The sequence below is a fragment of the Trachemys scripta genome, chromosome 4, assembly GCF_013100865.1.
Source record: "Trachemys scripta elegans isolate TJP31775 chromosome 4, CAS_Tse_1.0, whole genome shotgun sequence".
Lineage (NCBI taxonomy): Eukaryota > Metazoa > Chordata > Testudines > Emydidae > Trachemys > Trachemys scripta.
The window spans coordinates 125111868-125129866 of NC_048301.1; the positions used below are offsets into that span (position 1 = coordinate 125111868).

General features: G+C 51.9%; 1 protein-coding gene across 8 annotated transcripts in view; it reads right to left on the reverse strand.

Moving 5' to 3' along the window:
• The window catches only part of ATP2B4 (ATPase plasma membrane Ca2+ transporting 4), a 107145-nt gene that overhangs the window by 23567 nt on the left and 65579 nt on the right, over positions 1–17999 (reverse strand). For 5 of the 8 annotated variants that reach the window (XM_034767301.1, XM_034767296.1, XM_034767298.1 and 2 more), the window contains exons 7-17: positions 16557–16592; positions 13817–13978; positions 12893–13107; positions 11935–12177; positions 10700–10941; positions 9455–9689; positions 7212–7391; positions 6119–6206; positions 5351–5457; positions 1776–1967; positions 1283–1496 (exon numbers count right to left, since the gene is read on the reverse strand). In XM_034767301.1, coding sequence (XP_034623192.1) covers positions 1283–1496; positions 1776–1967; positions 5351–5457; positions 6119–6206; positions 7212–7391; positions 9455–9689; positions 10700–10941; positions 11935–12177; positions 12893–13107; positions 13817–13978; positions 16557–16592 — 1914 coding nt within the window. The remainder of the gene's footprint in view (positions 1–1282; positions 1497–1775; positions 1968–5350; positions 5458–6118; positions 6207–7211; positions 7392–9454; positions 9690–10699; positions 10942–11934; positions 12178–12892; positions 13108–13816; positions 13979–16556; positions 16593–17999) is intronic. The other 3 variants (XM_034767302.1, XM_034767300.1, XM_034767304.1) reach the window with 1 other exon arrangement.

Genomic DNA, 17999 nt, shown 5'->3' on the forward strand with positions numbered 1-17999 from the left:
CCAGTCATAAACAGGCCACTTCACCTTGAATGGTCCCTTGAAATGTGTTAACTACTTATGCTAAACAATCCGTTCCACCTCAAATTTAGCAGGGACGCTGAGGCTATGTGTACACTACAGATTTCTTCGGTATAATTTATGTCGCTCGGGGTGTGAATAATACACACCTCTGAGTGATGTGCACCAGTGCAGACAGCGCAGTCGGCAGGAGAACTTCTCCCATAGCTACCGTCTCTTATGGAGGCAGGAGTCATTAAGCTGACTGGAGAGCTCTCCCCCGTTGGCTTAGAGAGTCTTCACCAAAAGTGCGCTGTGAGTGATATACTGTAGACATAGCCCGAGTCAGTTTCCCAGCCCTGAAGAAGAGCTCTGTGTAGCTTGAAAGCATCTCTCTCCCCAACAGAAGTTGGTCCAATAAAAGATAGGACTTCCCCCACTTTGGCTTTCTAATTGCAGGAGGAGCTTGATTATGGAAACACGGGGGGATGGACTAAGGGAATGTGGAGAAACAGATGCCTGTCTCAGCATGACCGAGGGCACCAGCAAAGTGCAGGGCATCATGGATAAGCCAGGCAGAGCCCATTCAGACACCTGGGAGGATATGTCTCCGCGTTGGGCCCTACCGGAGGCACTGGAGGTCTTTAAACAGATGGGAATTTAATGCCGGACAGGCAGCCAGAGATAGCCATGTCCTCCCTTCGTCCCAAGAGGATCATCAGCAGCAGCTTCCTTCCCCCACCTCATGCTGCCCTCTGCCATCCCCGACATGAAGCTGCCACCTTGGGGAGCTGAGCGCCCATTGGGTTCTCGGCCTACGTGCTGAGGCGGCCAAGGAGGGAGGCCATTTAGAACAGGCAGTAGCTGCGGTTTGTGTTGTGGATGCTGACTCTCTCGGAATTAGACCGAGTCCACTTGCAGTCGCTGCAGAGCAGGGCCAGAACTGAACTACTGACCTAGACTTTTAAGGTCCTATGGGCCATTACGAATCCCGGGAGCCAATCCATCTCCAGCAGCAAAAAAAAAAAAAAAAAAAAAGTGTTCATTTCATTAACCCTTTACTTAGTAGAGAGCTGAAAGGAGCCACTTCCTTGGATACAGTGTGAGCTCTGCACCTAGCAGATTCTGGTGCAGACAAGGTGATTCACTGAACTGGGGTCACTGTAGGTGGGCACATGCCCAGCTTGATTAGATAGCAGCCTGCCTGGATTTACACCTCACTGGTTTAGAGGCAGAGGGGGTGGCTGGTGTGGAGGTTCTCCCTCCCCTATGGCCTCAGACTCACCTGCAAAGAGCAGCGTGAAGATGATGGTGAGCTGGTACACCGCGTGCCCCAGGATGTTCTTCATCATGGTGCGGGAGATCAGGGGCTTGTTGCGGCCGTACGGCCGACGCAGCAGCAGGGACTCTGAGGGGGGCTCTGTGGCAAGGGCTAAGGACGCAAAGGTGTCCATGATCAAGTTCACCCACAGCATCTGGACGGCCTTCAGCGGAGAGTCCTGCAGAGGGAGAAGAATCCCCCAGGGAGAACGTGGTCTCTTCACTCAATACATAAAACCACCACCACTGCCTTTGCCGTTCTGTGGCTCCTCACCGGACACTTTGCCATGATTATTTTAACCACAACCCTCCCATCACAAAATATCATTATCCCCCCATTTGACAGAGATTAAATGATTTGCCCTAGGTCTCATGGTGAGTCAGCAGCCAAACCAAGGACTCCTGGCTTCAAGCCCCATCCAGTTCTAAGCACTAGGTTGCTCCCCAAGCCTCCTTACCTGTGTGATGCAGGCCCCTGTGAAAGCGACAATGACCGCCACCACGTTGACGGTCAGCTGGAACTGCAGGAACTTGGAGATGCTGTCATATACGTTGCGGCCCCACATCACTGCCTTGACGATGCTGGTGAAGTTGTCATCTGTCAGGATGATGTCTGAAGCCTCTTTGGCCACGTCCGTGCCTGCGATGCCCTTGAGGGGAAACAGAGTGGAGAAGAGGGTGGCAATGAGTCATAAGAACATAAGATCGGCCATGCTGGGTCAGACCAAAGACCCATCTAGCCCAACATCCTGCCTTCTGACAGTGGCCAGTGCAAGGTGCCTCAGAGGGAATGAGCAGAACAGGTAATCAACTGATCCATCCTGTCGCCCATTCCCAGCTTCTGGCAAACAGAGGCTAGAGACACCATCCTTGCCCATCTTGGCTAATAGCCATTGATGGATCTGTCCTCCATGAACTTATCTAGTTCTTTTTGGAACCCTGTTATAGTCTTGGCCTTCACAACATCCTCTGGCAAGGAGCTCCACAGGTTGGCTGTGCGTTGTGTGAAAAAAATTCTCTTTTGTTTGTTTTAAACCCTCTGCCTATTAATTTCATTTGACGACCCCTAGTTCTTGTGTTATGAGAAGGAGTCAATAACACTTCCTTATTTACTTTCTCCACGCCAGTCATGATTTTATAGACCTCAATCATATCCCCCCTTAGTCGTCTCTTTTCCAAGTTGAAAAGTCCCAGTCTTATTACTCTCTCCTCATACGGCAGCCATTCCGTACCCCTAATCATTTTTGTTGCCTTTTTCTGAACCTTTTCTAATTCCAATATAGCTATTTTGAGATGGGGCGATGACATCTGCACACAGTATTCAAGATGCAGGCGTACCTTGGATTTATATAGGGGCAATATGATATTTTCTGTTTTATCATCTATCCCTTTCTTAATGATTCCCAACATTGTTTGCTTTTTTGACTGCTGCTGCACATTGAGTGGATGGTTTCAGAGAACTATTCACAGTGACTCCAAGATCTCTTTCTTGAGTGGTAACAGCTAATTTAGACCCATCGTTTTATATGTATAGTTGGGGGTCACTGGGCAAACTGTCCACCTCCCCACACCAGTGCTCTGCTTCTTTCCAGAGACAGGCCTGTCTCACAACGCCGACAAGCCTTGGAGGTTTGGATCCAGATCAGACTAGGCCCGCCTCCATCTTTACAGGACACCCTCTATGCTTGGAACAGCTTCCTACGTCCCATGCACCAAGCACCTTCCTTCCCATGTGGGAACAGCAGGCTGTCAATTCTGGTGGTGGATCCCCTGCCAGCATCTCTTACTACACAGAGTGCTGAAAGGGAGCAGACAGCAATAGTAGTAACAATACTGCTGAGCATGCAAACGCTTTCCATCTGTGGATCGCAAAGCGTTAGACAAAGGCAGCTCAATGGCATCGCCCCCATCTTACGGAGGAGCAAAATGAGGTACACGGGAGGGGATGTAACTCGCGGAAGGTCACGCAGGTCAGAGGCAGAGTTGGAACAGAACGCTGGGCTCTCTCATCCCAGTACTGTGTCCTCAACACTGGGTCATGCTGCCTGCTGTTACACCTCAGTAAAGGAACAGAAGCATTTGCTTTAGGGTTGATTTGCCTCCAAACTGGAGCTTTACAGTGGTGAGTGCATAGAATATTGAACCATCTTGTGACTCCCTCCTCGAGCCCTTGGCATGCTGCTGCCCTAGCAGGAGGCTTGTGGGCCTTCGGAGGTTAATGCTATGACTAATAGCCACACAAAGTGACTTAAAAGTAGCTGTTTCCCCTCCATCCTTTTTGCTAAACATTCATACAAACAGAGACCATTGGGATTCAGAAGTGCTCTCTCTCTCTCTCTGGTAGGGAGCTCCAGAGGAACAGATGGGCTTCCCCCCAAAATTGCATCCTATATAGTTCATTTGCTGGTAAAGGTCTCGGAGGATTACTCTCCCCTGTGTTTGTCACTTCCCCCTGCTCCTCTGGTCTTAATTTAGGCTGTAATCCGGCAATAAGCACCAAACGGAGGTGGACCCCTGTGCCCATTGCTATCTCTCTGAGGCACAGACTCCCTCTGTTTGTTTTGCAAAGTGCCACATACATCTAAGGCACTATACAATGGACATTGAAAGGTGATCAGGCTGCAGTAATCAGTAGTGGGCACTAGACGGTGCTCAGTTTGCACAAATGCTGCCATTGCCAGGAGATGTGTTAAGTTGGAGCCGCTTAACCATTTTCCCTAAAGTTCTCCTGCTGGGTCCTGTTGAGCCTGGGTATTGGGAGATTCTGTCCCTAGCTGTGAATTCCCTGGTTTTGGTAGGAGGGCAAACGTGAAACTGAATTTTGACCATGTTGTTTATTTCCCAGTCTCCGGAGTCCATAGTCAGAGAGATGCAGTAAGGGGCCCTTAGTTTCCTGTTCCTGTGGGAAAGTCTATCCCCAGACTGCAGCAGGACAGCCCTGCTTTTCAATTCTCAGCACAACATTCAGCCTCAAAAGGACGGGTCACCAGATTTCAGCACCAGATCCAGCCACCTCTCCAGTTGTGGAACTCCCGTGTCCAGCATGCAGATTCAAGACCTTAGTTTTAGCCAGCGATCAAGTCCATTGCTTGGACTAAATCAATGAGTGAGAGAAAGAGAAAATGTCGATGTTGCAGGGGCTCTGGAGGATTAAATGGGACTGCAAACCCTTTAAAATCCAAGGCCTGCAAAATGGCTTCCAACAGATCTTTGTTTAAAAAAATTTGAAAAGGAATTTGTTTAAACATACATACATTCCTCTGTAGTGGCTGCAACCCAAACATTGCGGCCTATGCTAGTGTACCAGAACCTGAACATAAAACTGACTACAAACAAGGGAAAATGACCAGAAATGCAAAAAAGTAGGCAAACAGAGTTAACAGCAAAGAGTGAACTAGATTTTCAAATTCTTTCTGGGTAAATAAGCGAATGCATTAATCATAAAGATAAGAAAGATCTGGGGCTGTTTATTTTAAGTTTGGGTCAGTAACTCCAGGCCTGGGTCCTTTAAGTCAGGCTCCTAAATACATGTGGCTGATTTGCAGAGGTGCTGAACATCTGCACCTACCTTTGTCCCAAGCATATATGAAAACCAGGCTGTTTATTTAGGTGCCTATGTATGGGTTTAGGACATTAGCTTTCAGCAGCCACGTTTGAAAGTTAAGGCCATGATTCTTAATCTGACAATATCCCTTTAAGAACGTAAAACGAGGGAGGGTCTGTCTTTAAGCCAGGATAAGAGGATTGTTTCTCGGCATGGGATATTTTCCAGGACCCTTGTGGCAAAAATCCTATAGCACTTAATCAAAAATTTTGCAGGGAGGTGATAGTTTTGTAACCATCCTATGGAATTTAATAGAGAATTTTATAGCAGGGATAAAATTCTATAGGATGATTAAAATGATCTCTTGTATTACATCCTGTGAGCCTTTGAGTGATTCCTATACCACATAAAGGTTTCCATTCCTCTTCAAATCCATAGGATGTTTCCTAACAATGCAGCACACAGAGAAAGACCCTTGTTCTTCCATACCATAGCAAAGCCAACATCAGCTTTCTTCAAGGCTGGGCCATCATTGGTCCCATCCCCAGTCACGGCCACCACCTGCCGCCGCTCTCCGACAGTGCTGTCAATAATTCCTGAAACACAGACACAGGGTTCAAAGGAAACAGGCCTCAGCATGGGCTCCTCGCACAGATGGAGCTGCACTGGGTAGCAGTTGGCCTGGGAATCATTAGATCTGCACGAAGTGGCAACGATACAACAGTGGCATGTCTTCTCTTAATGCGGACACCTGTCAGCCACTGAATATTGCCGGGCTGCCTCTCTCTTTGGGGACAGGCACTGTTTTAAGACTCATCCAGCATCTCTTCTGGCAAGGGTGCTGGAACTATTTATATTGGGGGGTGGGGGGGTGCTGAGAGCCATTGAACCAAACTATCAACCCTGTATATGAAGGAAACCACTTCAAGCCAGGGGGTGCAGCTGCACCCCCAGCACCTCCGGCAGGATACTGCTGATACTTCACCCTTCCAGATCACCTTCCCTGCAAGGATCTCAGTCCTTAAGCCTTACTGCCCCCCTAGGAAGATGATCAGCACCAATTAGCCTTGTTATACAGATGGGGGGAAAAAAAAAATGTGAGGCACAAGGGACGATAGGGGAAAAAAGCATCTTGCTCTAAGTCACAGTGAGTCAATGGCAGAGCTGGAAAAAGAACACAGGAGTCCTGGCTCGATGTTTCGTACCTTGTGGGCATTTGTGCAGGAGCATGTGTGCTGGCTCTCCAATTGCCCTTACCTTTCACAAGCGTATGCTTATCCGTGGGGGAGGAACGGGCCAGGACTCGCAGCTTGGGCCAGACTTTATCCAGCTGCTCTTGCTCCACCTGCAGGACCAACCAAGAGAGAGACGTTGAGTCGGTCACCTGGCCAGGCAGGCGTTTGAAAACTGGAGCCGAGTGAATCATTGATTACTCGATTCGCTGGCCGAAAAGAAAAACTGAAAAACAAACTATTCAGTGTGGGTCCAAGAGGTTTAGTTTAGTTTTCGGGTGTGGAGTTTTTTTCCCCTAGCTCGATTTGAAAACACGAAGACAAAACGGTTCATTTAGCAAAAATATCCAATTAAAATACACCGCTACCCCGATATAACGCGAGCCGATATAACAAGAATTCGGATATAACGGGGTAAAGCAGTGCTCCGGGGGGCGGAGCTGCGCACTCCGGCGGATCAAAGCAAGTTCGATATAACGCGGTTTCACCTATAATGCGGTAAGATTTTTTGGCTCCTGAGAACAGCGTTATATCGAGATAGAGATATAGTTCGACTTTTTCCAAAAAGTTTCCCTCCTTTTTTCCCTCCAGCTGAAATGATAGGCGGAATTTGACCCAAACTCTTGAACAGTTTCGGTCAACCTGAAATGGCATTTTTCAGTGAATAAACTAGTTACTGAAAAATTTTGTCCAGCTCTATTGAGAGCAAAGGATCATTCGGTAGGGCAGGATGGGGAGTGAGAACTGGATGTTCCCTTCACCTCAACTCAACTGTTTCTCCCACGGCATGTCTAGAGCCCAGGCGTCCTCCAGGGGTCACTGATCCCTGGCCAAGCTGGCTAGGAGCCCCAGCTGATGTTAGCTGAGCTGACAGCTCTCCATGACAAGCACCCGAAGCATTAAAAACCCAGCTAGGTCCAGCTCAGTTTTGGTCCAAGAGGCCACGTATTAGGCAGGAGCAAGAGGCTACCTCCATATGCTGCACTTCCAGGTCTACGGTTCGGAGCTAACAGCACCCTTTGTCAGCAGGCTACGCTTCTGAAGATGCCCCTGGAGTCCATTGCCCAGGGCCCCTGAGTGACTCATACAGAGGCAGGGTCCCTTATCTGTATTCCTACCTCTCCCTTCTCGTTCCGGATGAGTCGGTTGAACTCCTTGCCCTCCAGGCACAGGAAGTCCTCCCCGGGCAGCAGGATGCCGCACTTGGTAGCGATGGCGCGGGCGGTGTTGATGTTGTCACCTGTCACCATGCGGACGGTGATGCCAGCACGCTGGCACTTCACGATGGCCTCTGGCACCTAAGGGCAAGGTCAGAGAGAGACAGAGAGAGAGACACTGTGGGAAAGAGACAGCCAGGGGGAGGAGGGGGAAGAGAGACAACCGGAAAAAAGAGGAGCTGGGGAAAAACAAACCCATAGGGTCAGACAGACTCAAGGAGCCCCACCTGGACAGCATGAATGGGGGGATGGGGGTAACGGGCACTGGCACAGAAACGCTGGCCTACAAGGGACATGCTAGCAGCTGTGATGTAGTAGGAGGCCTCCCTGGGAATGAGTGGCAGCTTAAGGCAGGATTGCTGGAATCCTGGCCAGCAGCGAGCCAGGGCAAATTGAAGAGCAGCGTCTGGGAAAGTTGGGTGTGCGAGGGAGCTGGGAAGAGCCCATCCAGGGAGAAGGTCCAGGGGATGAAGATCAAGGAGCCCAGGGTGGGCCTGAGAGATGTTTTGAGGGCATTGGAGCAGGAGGTTCGTTCAAGTGTTGGTGAATTCAGGCCTCATTTGGTCCCAGTAGACCGCTGGGCTGGGCCGGCCACTGACAGCAGGATCACGCAGAGGGATGCTGCGTAGGGTGGAAAGCTCAGGGCAGCCTGGGAGGACGGCCCCAGATAGAGTAATCCCCAAGAACTAGAGATCAGGAAGGACCAAAGTCCTGCTTCTATACCTTGTCCTCCAAGCCCATGGGGTGGCTGATTCGGCACTAGCCCCCTGGAGTCAAGAACCAGGCGGCGGCTAACTCGAGGGCAGGGCGGAGAGTCTCCATCTTGCTCCACAGGAGCAGGGAGGCGGGGCATGGCGACTCGGGTCTATGGAGCCCAGACGCTGTGGCGAAGGGCACTTTAGAAGAACAGAGAAGCACTGGAACCCCATCGTACCAGGCTGCGCACAGGGGACTCAAGTTACTGAGAGTTTGGCAGGAGCCGGCTCACTTCTAAGCTCGGTGTAGGAGGCGCTGGCTGAGCAGTTCTGAACCAAGTAGCTCGTTCTCTCCACGGTTCTAGGAGGTCTGTTCAGAGCCATTCCTGGAATTGGCTGTGGTGCCGTTCCTCTACTGCCCCCAGGGAGACGTAACCTCATTGTCTCCTCCACACAATGCCACAGCGCTCAGGAACCTCCGGTGCTGAGGTACGGATGAGCAATCCAATCAAGACGTGGGACGTTTTATTTCTCCTACTCTGCAGGATGGCATGTTGACAGCAGCCCAGCCCTCTCCTGGCCTGGCCTCTCTGATTGCAGCAGCACATCGCTGCGCCCATGGGTTTATCTCAGACACAACAAGCCTGAGCAGGGGTAGTGTGTGTGTGGTGTGTGTGTGTAAACATTACTGAGAAATCAGCAAATTGAATCATGGCCTCCAGAGCCGGTGCAGACTGGGCATCTGTAATGCGATTCCCGAGCCCAGATACTTCAACGTCTAATTAGGGAAAGACGAGAGCGAGGCAGGCTCCAAAATGTAATCAAGAGGCAGGCATGGGACTGCTTATTGCGTTAACCCAGGGATCTGTCTGTCACCCCCAGGCGAGCAGTGAGAAAGAACAGGGGGGAAAAGGAGTGGGTGGGCGTCGCTGGGGAAAACAGGTTCCTGTAAAAAGGTACTCTCCCACCCTAGGGGGCAGCAAATCAGTCCCCCCCTCCCCCCTCCCGTTAACCTTTCACCTGTGGCACTCTCCACCTGGCTTCTCTGCAACCTCTGGCAACACACCCTTCCCCTGGACATTGGCACTGGAGAAGCGCTCGTGCCCAGACACTTGGCACGGACCAAGATGCCTTTGCGGGGATACGCCTGCCACCGGCGCCTGGTATACAGGCAAGGGAGGGAAGTGCACACCCCAGGCGCTCCAAATAGTGGCATAGAGTGAGGGCACCTCAGGAATAGGCACTCACATGGCACAGGGAACGGGGGAGACAATGCATGGCACACTGCAAAACATCTCTGTGGGGTGCGGATGCTCCAGCCACCTCACTCATCACCCCACAGCAGCGGTGTACCAAGAGGCACAGAGCTCATGCCCGCAGCGGGGTGGGGAAGGGACGCACAGCCAGCAAAGCAGCCGAACGGCCCATGTCAAGGTGGCATTGTGGTACCTCTGGCCGGACAGGGTCCTCTATGCCGACCACGGTGATACAGGCCAGGTCAGACACGATCTCGTTCTCGCTGTCCCAGTTAGGCTCGGCGTCGGCAGGGAAGTCGCGGAAGGCCAGGCAGATGGTGCGCAGCCCCTGGCACGCCATCGGCTCAATCACCTTCTTCACCATCTCATCCCGGTCCTTCACCTTGAACACCCGCAGGTCCCCGTTCTTGTCCAGGATCTTTGTGCACCTGCACACGGCAGAGGTTTCAGAAGTTAACGGAGAGACGGCTTGGCATCTGCAGACGAACTAGAGAGAGAGGCACAAGCCTCCCAGCCCTCAACCACACAGCAGAAGAGACTGTGCCACAGAGATTTAGCAAGCCCCTCATCTGTCCGTTAGGCATGAACCCCAAGAGTTTTCAGGTGAGCCCACAGAAAGAAAGAGGTGGATGCTTCCTTCCCTGAACCAGCCTAGATTCTCTGGGCTGCAAAGCTGGGCTGGGAATCTCTCTGGAACACACTCCCTACCTGATGTATGGCACTACCTGGCTGCAGGCACCACCGCAGCTTCTTGCATGACATTTTGGCTGCCAGGAGAGCAAAGGCAGCAGTAGAAGTGACAAAATAATTACACAGCAAATATGTCCAGCTCCCTCCCAAGAGGTTCCGCTTGAGCCCCGATTAACATATTGTATTTTATACCAGGCAACTGAGGATGAAGCCACAGGGCTGTCTTGTATGGGGCAATGCTCTTCTATTTGCCCCATGCAGGCTCAAAGATGGCAGAGAACCTTTCACCTCACTAGGTGCTACCTGAAGCTTTCCCAGAGGCAGTGTGTCCTAGTGGATAGTGCACTGGACCAGGACTTGGGAGACTAGGGTTCTATTCCCAGTCTGCTTGGTGACCAATCCAGTCACCTCTCTCTGGGCTTCAGTTTCCCCAATCTGTAAAATGGGGATAATGATACTGATCACCTTTGTAAAGTGCTCGAGATCTACAGATGGAAAAAAGAAAAGTGCTATAGAAGAACTAGGGATTATTATTCTCTGTTCTGCAGGTATGCTCACATGAGAGATCGCTCACATATCTCCCCTCCCCACTGCAATGCCCCCCCAATGCTGGGTTCATTCTGGGAAGGACTCCCCAGACCATCAGTGGCCTGTGGAGCACAGCTGGAGAACTTGCATTCAGAAGCACCACTAGTGGCTCCAACAGGGGAATGGCTTACTCAGCAACGTAGGAGGGGAGGGTAGTTACTTGCGTAGGATGATCTCAGAGGCTCCTTTGCTGTACATGCGGAAGCTGCCGTCCGGGTTTTTCAAGACCGTGCTCATGGATTTGCGCACCGAGTTGAAGGTGTAGACCTTGTAGAGCTTCTCCTCTGGCACCTCGTTCCGAACCACCTGGTAGTCTTGCTTCAAATCCAGGACGAAGCCCAGCAGGGAGCACTCCGTCTTGTTTCCCACTTGCCGCGGGAGACCCCCTTCCTTTTCTGGTGGCTAAGAAATTCCCAAAGTGGGCAGAAAGGGTGGAATAAAAGTCAATAAAATCTTCCCGGCCAGGCCCACTGAGATGGGGGAAGGGGGAGGAGTTGGAAGTCTGATCTGCAGGGACAGAATGGATGTTGAATTTTTTAGATTGTGATCAACAGGGTCCAGAGTTAACGCACCAAGATGAATGGGAGTAGATTCCACTTCTTAGAGCCCTGGGGCCGGATCCTTGGCTAGTGCAAATCAGGATAGCGCCACTGAGGTCAACCCCAGCCCCGGAGCACTAAGAGGTGTAAACCCCGGCTGAAGACCTGGCCCATTGTTTCAGACTCTCTGCACGCGCCATCACATATCACCGCATCAGTGTAAAGGCCTGTGCAAGGTGACGGAAAGTCACAGATTCTAAGGGGAAAATGGACCATTGATCATCTAGTCCAGGGGTCGGCAATCTTTCAGAAGTGGTGCGATGAGTCTTCATTTATTCACTCTGATTTAAAGTTTTGTGTGCCAGTAATACATTTGAATGTTTTTAGGTCTCTTTCTATAAGTTTATAATATATAACTAAACTATTGTATGTAAAGTAAATAAGGTTTTTAAAATGTTTAAGAAGCTTTATTTAAAATTAAATTAAAATGCAGAGGCCCTCGGACCGGTGGCCAGTACCCGGGCAGTGTGAGTGCCACTGAAAATCAGCTCACGTGCCGCCTTTGGCACGTGTGCCATAGGTTGCCTACCCCGATCTAGTCCGACCTCCTGCATAACAGGGGCCATTCATGCCTATTTGAACTAGATCCTCTGACCAGCTCTGTAGAGGACATAAAGGGTGCTAAGCTGCTCTTAAACCCTTGTTCACCAGGGAGTAGCTCCTACACCCCATCCCCCATATCCTATCACAGCCCCGTGTTTTCCCTGTGCTGTTCCTTTGGATGGTCGCCAGCCACCTGAACTCTGGGAGGGGCTAGAAGCAGTGCTGTCAGAGTAGCAGAGGAAGGACAACTCACCAGGATCTTTGACGTGTAGGCTGAGTTGATGGCGACGCCATTGACGATGAGGTCCAAGACCTTGGGCAGGATGGCTTCAGGGTCGGGGATCTGCCGATAATGGGTGTCGCCCACGTAGGCCTGCACCACGGTCATGCGGTTCATGGTGAGCGTGCCCGTCTTGTCCGAGCAGATGGCCGTAGCGTTGCCCATGGTCTCGCAGGCATCCAGGTGCCTCACCAGGTTGTTGTCCTTCATCATTTTCTGCAGCGGGGCGCAAGACAGGCAGTGAAAGCGTTAAGAGGCAGGTAGGCTTCTCCCCACCCGTGTCTTCACAGGACACACAGCCATGCTTCGCACCCCACAGGCAGGCAGATTCCAGAGCCAAGGGCACTGGGAACACAGAGGAACTGGGGGGCCGTGGGCTGCTGCACTCAGCATCACCTCAACGAGGGATGCCATCTCTGTAGGGCCAGCATAACACCAGCGTGCCCTCCCAGCTCCACTCTGGGGCTCTCCGCTGGCTTGGCAGGAAGCACTATTGCCACATGCATCCCCAGCAGTGCCGGGCCAGGATCCTGGCTTACTTAGAACGAGGGGAAGAGAGGGTTTGTTTGGGAGAACAGGACGCTGGGCAGGGGAATAGCAGCGGAGCAACTGAGAGTCCCTTTCCCCACCCAGCAGCTAACACGGCCCAGCGCTGGCCTCACTGCACAACAGATGGGAAAAAACAGGCCTCTGCCTCCTCCGCTCCCGGCCTTCCTGTGGGGAGGAGAGCCACCCCCAGCTGCACTCCGCCCCACCAAAGCCCTTCTAGCCATCGAGAACATAGCGTTCCCTCTATACACCTTGGTGAAGATGGGCACTCACTACTGACCTCTGCACAACACTGCCCCAGCCCTCTGGTGAGGGGGAACAATCCCTGCCCTTGTGGTGAACACAGTCACCCCACCGTTCCCCGCCCAGGCTGTGGCCTCACCTTGACTGAGTAGGCCAGGGAGATGGTAACAGCCAGGGGCAGGCCCTCAGGCACGGCCACCACCAGCACAGTGACACCAATGATGAAGAACTTGACAAAGTACTGGATGTAGATGGGGGTGCACTCCGCCAGCCAGGGCCTGCGCTGCATCGCGAAGGTGTCGATCACAAAGTACAGCACCAGGATGATGACCGTGATGGCCGACATGATCAGTCCTAGGGGAGGAGACAGGTGAGAGGCCAACGGGACCTGTAGCAATGTCCCCACCTCCCAGCAATAGGCACTCCCCCCAACACTCCTAGGCTGGGGATCAAGATGGGAAAGCCACGCTGACAGGAGTTTCTTGGAGCTCTGCTTCCCTGGGCCTTGAACCCTGCTGAAGTGACCTGTGAAGAATGAGCCCTGAGGGCTCTTTGCCTGTGCGTCCATCCACACCTAAACCTGCCTCGGCATTTCAGTGTGTTCACAGCAGGGTCTCTGATCCCATGGACTCCCAGGGCTGGACTAGCCAAGGGGCTGCAGGTGAAAATGGAGGTGCATTAGCAGAGCTATGTGGAGACCTAGGACTAGACTATGGCAGGGGAGAGCTGGAGTTCAGGACTGAGGGGCATAAGCAGAGATAGGCCTGGGGAGTCCCCAAGCCAGCAATAGCAGGGGGGACTGGTGAGATGAAGGGGCACCACCAAAGCTGAGTGTGGGGATCCAAGGATGGAATAGCAGGACGTGCTGCAGGTTAGGACTGAGGGGTAGCAGCGGAGCCAGTTGAGGGACCGTCTCACACCATGCCAGTCTCTAACCAGCGCTGTCTGTCCCTCACGGTCACAGCCAATACATCTAGTGGAACATCCTGCCACTACTACATCACAGCAGAGGAGCCCAGTGTGGAGCTGTCCGAGAGCCGAGATCCACCTCATCCAGGCTCACCTGCCTTCCCAATCTGCACCGCCAGACGGGTGAGCTTCCCTTGCAGCACCGATTTCTCCTTCTTCGGGACCTTCACCTTCTTCTTCTCCTTATCCTCATTCTCCACCCCTTCCTGGCTCTTCAGGGGCTGGATCTCCAGGGCCACGCCATCCTGAGTTTTAGCTACACCCCGGGGGCAAAAGAGACACAGTGGGTGAGTGGGAGGGGCAGCAGGGGAAAGCTTTTGACGCCATTGACAGAGATGGAGGAGGGAAAGAGAGAGAGAGAGAGAGAAACCTAGAGCAAAAAAGACTCCCCTGGCTCACACAGGCAAACACTAAAGGTTAAAGCCTACACCGTCCCAGGGAGCCTGCCCCACCGCCCCATAGGGCAAGTGCCTGGAACAGCTCGTGGGATCTGCTCACTTGCCCTCCCAACCCCTCTTCCCAGGTAAGGAAAAAACGTCTCTACTTGACTACACTAGGGAGGAAGGACAGCCTTAGTAGGGTATGGGACTCCTGGGTTCTATTCCCAGCTCTGCCAGTGACCCTGATTGGGTGGTCTTGGGCACCTTCACTGCCTTGTGCCTCAGTTTACCCATCTGTGAAATACAGCTGACGATACTTACCTTACATGGTTGTGTTAGGAGACTTAATTCACTAAGTGTTTGTAAAGCCCTTTGAATACAGGAGCATCAGAATGGCCAGGCTGGATCGGATTACAGGATAATCCAGGATCCTCTCGCCCACAGTGGCCAGCAGCACAAGCTACTTCGGAGGAAGGTGCAGGAACCCCTACAGTAGGGCATTATGGAATACATTAAAGTTTCCTCCTAACCCCCAGTGGAGACTGCTTGATGCCCTGAAGCATGACGATTTAGATCCCTTCAAAAACACTTGGTCATCTTTAATCCTAAATTTTATAACTCCAGATAATTAACATCCATATGCATGTCCTGTACTTTCTGGAATCCTGCTAAGCACTTCGCCTCCAGGAGATAGCTTGTGGAACTCATTGTCACTATTTCCTTTCCTCAGCTCCCCTGTTCTATGCACGTGCCAAGGATGATCTCGCTAATGCCTTCATGGAAGCTCAGCGGGAGTCACTTTACGCAGACAGCATTCGAGGGGGTGGAATGGAGGGGAGGGAAGTTTAAGGATTGGGGGTGGAGACTGACTCATTAATGCGGCGGAGTGAACCGGCTCCTTTACCCTCAGCCCTCTGTGATCCAGCCCCAAAATTTCTTTAGGATCCTTAAGACATAAAAAGGCCAAATCCTCAGATGGTGCAGCCAGATATAGCTCCCCCATAGGTCTATAGAGCTACGCTGGCCTACACTTGTGAGTATTTGAACCCAAAGAGCACCAATGAAACAGGAAGGGGTGTGTGTGTGTGTGTGTGTGTGTGTGTGTGTGTGTGTGTGTGTGTGTGTGTGTGTGTGTGTGTGTGTGTGTGTGTGTGTNTGTGTGTGTGTGTGTGTGTGTGTGTGTGTGTGTGTGTGTGTGTGTGTGTGTGTGTGTAAAACCCCACAAAAATAATGGAAGTTATTTGCTTCATCTTAGTTCTTGTTCTTGGGTTTAAAAAAAAATCCAAACAACTCAGACAAGCCGTGGTTCACATACGGATCCAACTGTTTCAGAGCAGATTCCCCTTTCTAGCCTCCACTACCGAAGTGTTATGGATTCTGAAGAACTCACGGTTGCTCCAAAATTGTGACCTCCATGGTTAGGACTTTCAGACAGAACAGAAATGGGGGGAGGAGGGAACAAAACCAGAACACCCACAAACCCAAAACAACCCAACATGTCAGATTGGAAGGAAGGAAACGTAAACTGCTGAGAGAGGAGAGAGAGAGAGAGAGGTGGAGAAACAGACAGGTGCAGAAATGGGCTTCCTCTACACAGCCTGGAAAGAACACTGTGAGAAACATACTGGAGGAGTAGACGCTCACTTTGATTCAAAAAGGCCATGAGAAGAACAGGGTGTAACAGTTTCACAGGCCAAACCCACCACTGATCCAGTTCCAAACTTGGGGGAGGGGAGCAGCACTTCATGCTCCTAGACTAAAACCCCGTCCCCACCACCCCATTTGCCATGGAGCACTCTCCTCACTAGATTCCATGTCCCCATTCATCCAGGAACAATGGAGGGAGGAACCACTAGCTGCTGTGCTGTAGAACAATCCCACATGGTCAATTTCCTGCTGGTACAAAGTGGCAGTAGAAACTGATATCCCAGATCAGAGACAGGGCAGAACCATCCAGGGCAGATTTGGTCCCAATGGTCTATGTCTAGGCTAATGTTAAGCCTCCCTGAACAATGGGACTTCCCCCTTCCACTCTCCCACTTTTCCTGCCCCACAGATCTCAATGTGCTGTTGTTTGTCTTCCTCCCAGAAGAGGCCAGGCCGCCGCATGGGGCACAGAAAGAACCATCATCCCCCCCTCACAGCACCAATGGTGGTGGGGGGAAAAAAACCCAAACCCCTGCCATCAGAACCCTAGGCTGACAGCAGAGGGCGCTGCAACTCCAGCAGCACAGACCTGGGATCTGAGGCTGGCCCCTAGTTGGACAGGATGGTTGGGGGTCGGGGTAAAGGAAGTGTGGAGGTTAGCACTGTGGGGACTGTTACACCCTCTTCTGGGACAACAAGGCGAGATTCCCGCTGCAGCGGCGAAGAGCACAGACTCATGGGAAGAAGGAAGGAGGAATGCTTGGTAGTTAGTGTGGTGCTGGTTCAAAGGATGGAGAGGCTGGTTACCTTTGTTGCGATTTTCAGGGGCTCCTGCTTTTTTACCTGTTCAGACAAAGAGAAAAAGGGTGGAGTGCTGAGCACACGGTTCTCGACATTAACGTCCCTGCAGGCAGGACACACCCTGGGTGCTCTCTACACAGGCACTCACACAGCAGGAATCCCACACAGCTGCTGGGCTCCGTGTAACTGGCCAGGACTCAGGAGATCAAAGGTGCCGCCCACCCATAAAAGCCAATGGGGATTTCTCCTGCCAGGTCTCAACCCTCCTCTCCCTGCTGCTGGAAGGAGCATTTAGCCACAGGGCAGGGGAAGTCTCTGCCAGAGGAAGGCTGGTCTCGTGGGTAAGGCACTGGGGTCAGACTCAGGAGCTCTGGGCTCAGCTCCCTGCTCTGCCACAGACTCCGTGACACCTTGGGCAAGTCACTTCCATCTCCCTGTGCCTCAATTTCCAATCTGAAATGGAGAAAATACTACTTCACTTCTTCCACCTGTGGTCTCATCTCTTTAGTGTATGAGCTTGTCATGAGTGGGGTTGTCTGTGTTTGTACAGCACCTAATACAAAGGGAACCTGATCTCAGCTGGGGCCTGCGTTGTGATCATTGAAACTGCAGAACAACGGCCAGACATCCACATGCTGATTTCTGCATCAAGCCCGTAGTTCCTGTTCATCTAAAAACTGCTCCAGCTCAGACAACCCATCCGGATTACCACAATACAAGTAACAATGAAACAATCTTAGACTTCGTTTGGAAGCTCTTTGGGGCAGGAATTGTCTCTGTTTTGTGAATGCACAACTCCGAGCACAATGGGACCCTGACTAGGACTACGGTCCCTGGGTGCTACTGTGATACACACAGTAACAAGAAGCCAAGAGCTGTTGGGAACAAATCTGCATTGCAGGACGGAGGGGCTTTGCCTGGTGGGTCTAAAGTTGGACTATTTATCCAGACAATCCCCCGCCCAGTGATATGGAGAGAAATGGGCCCCGAGAGACAACACCCTCGGCCCACCCATCCCCTGCTTTCAACATCTGGGGACAGCACCGGATGTCAAGCACGGTCAGCAAACGCTACAGCCCGGGACAGGGGAAATGCCAACCGACATTCAGGAAGCAGAATAAATAAGAAGTTGGGCGCCACTTCCTGAGACAGAGGGAACAGCTTCAAAAGCGAGACAGAAGACTACTCCCTGAGCAAGAGGAGTGATTCTCTGGAGATGAGAGATACAGGATTGTCTGGCTAGCGGGACGGGAGATGAACGGCTGCCTCTCCACTCACTCTGCCTTGTCCTCCTTAATCCTTCTGACAAGCACTGTCCATTAGCAGCCATTCTGTAGGGGAGACGGCGGAGAGCCCATCATCCGGTCCCTTTTACTAATCCCCGGATGGTTTGCCAAAGCGGATCGAGAGCACAAAAGCCTGTTCTGTGGACCGCGCACGAGGGAGCAT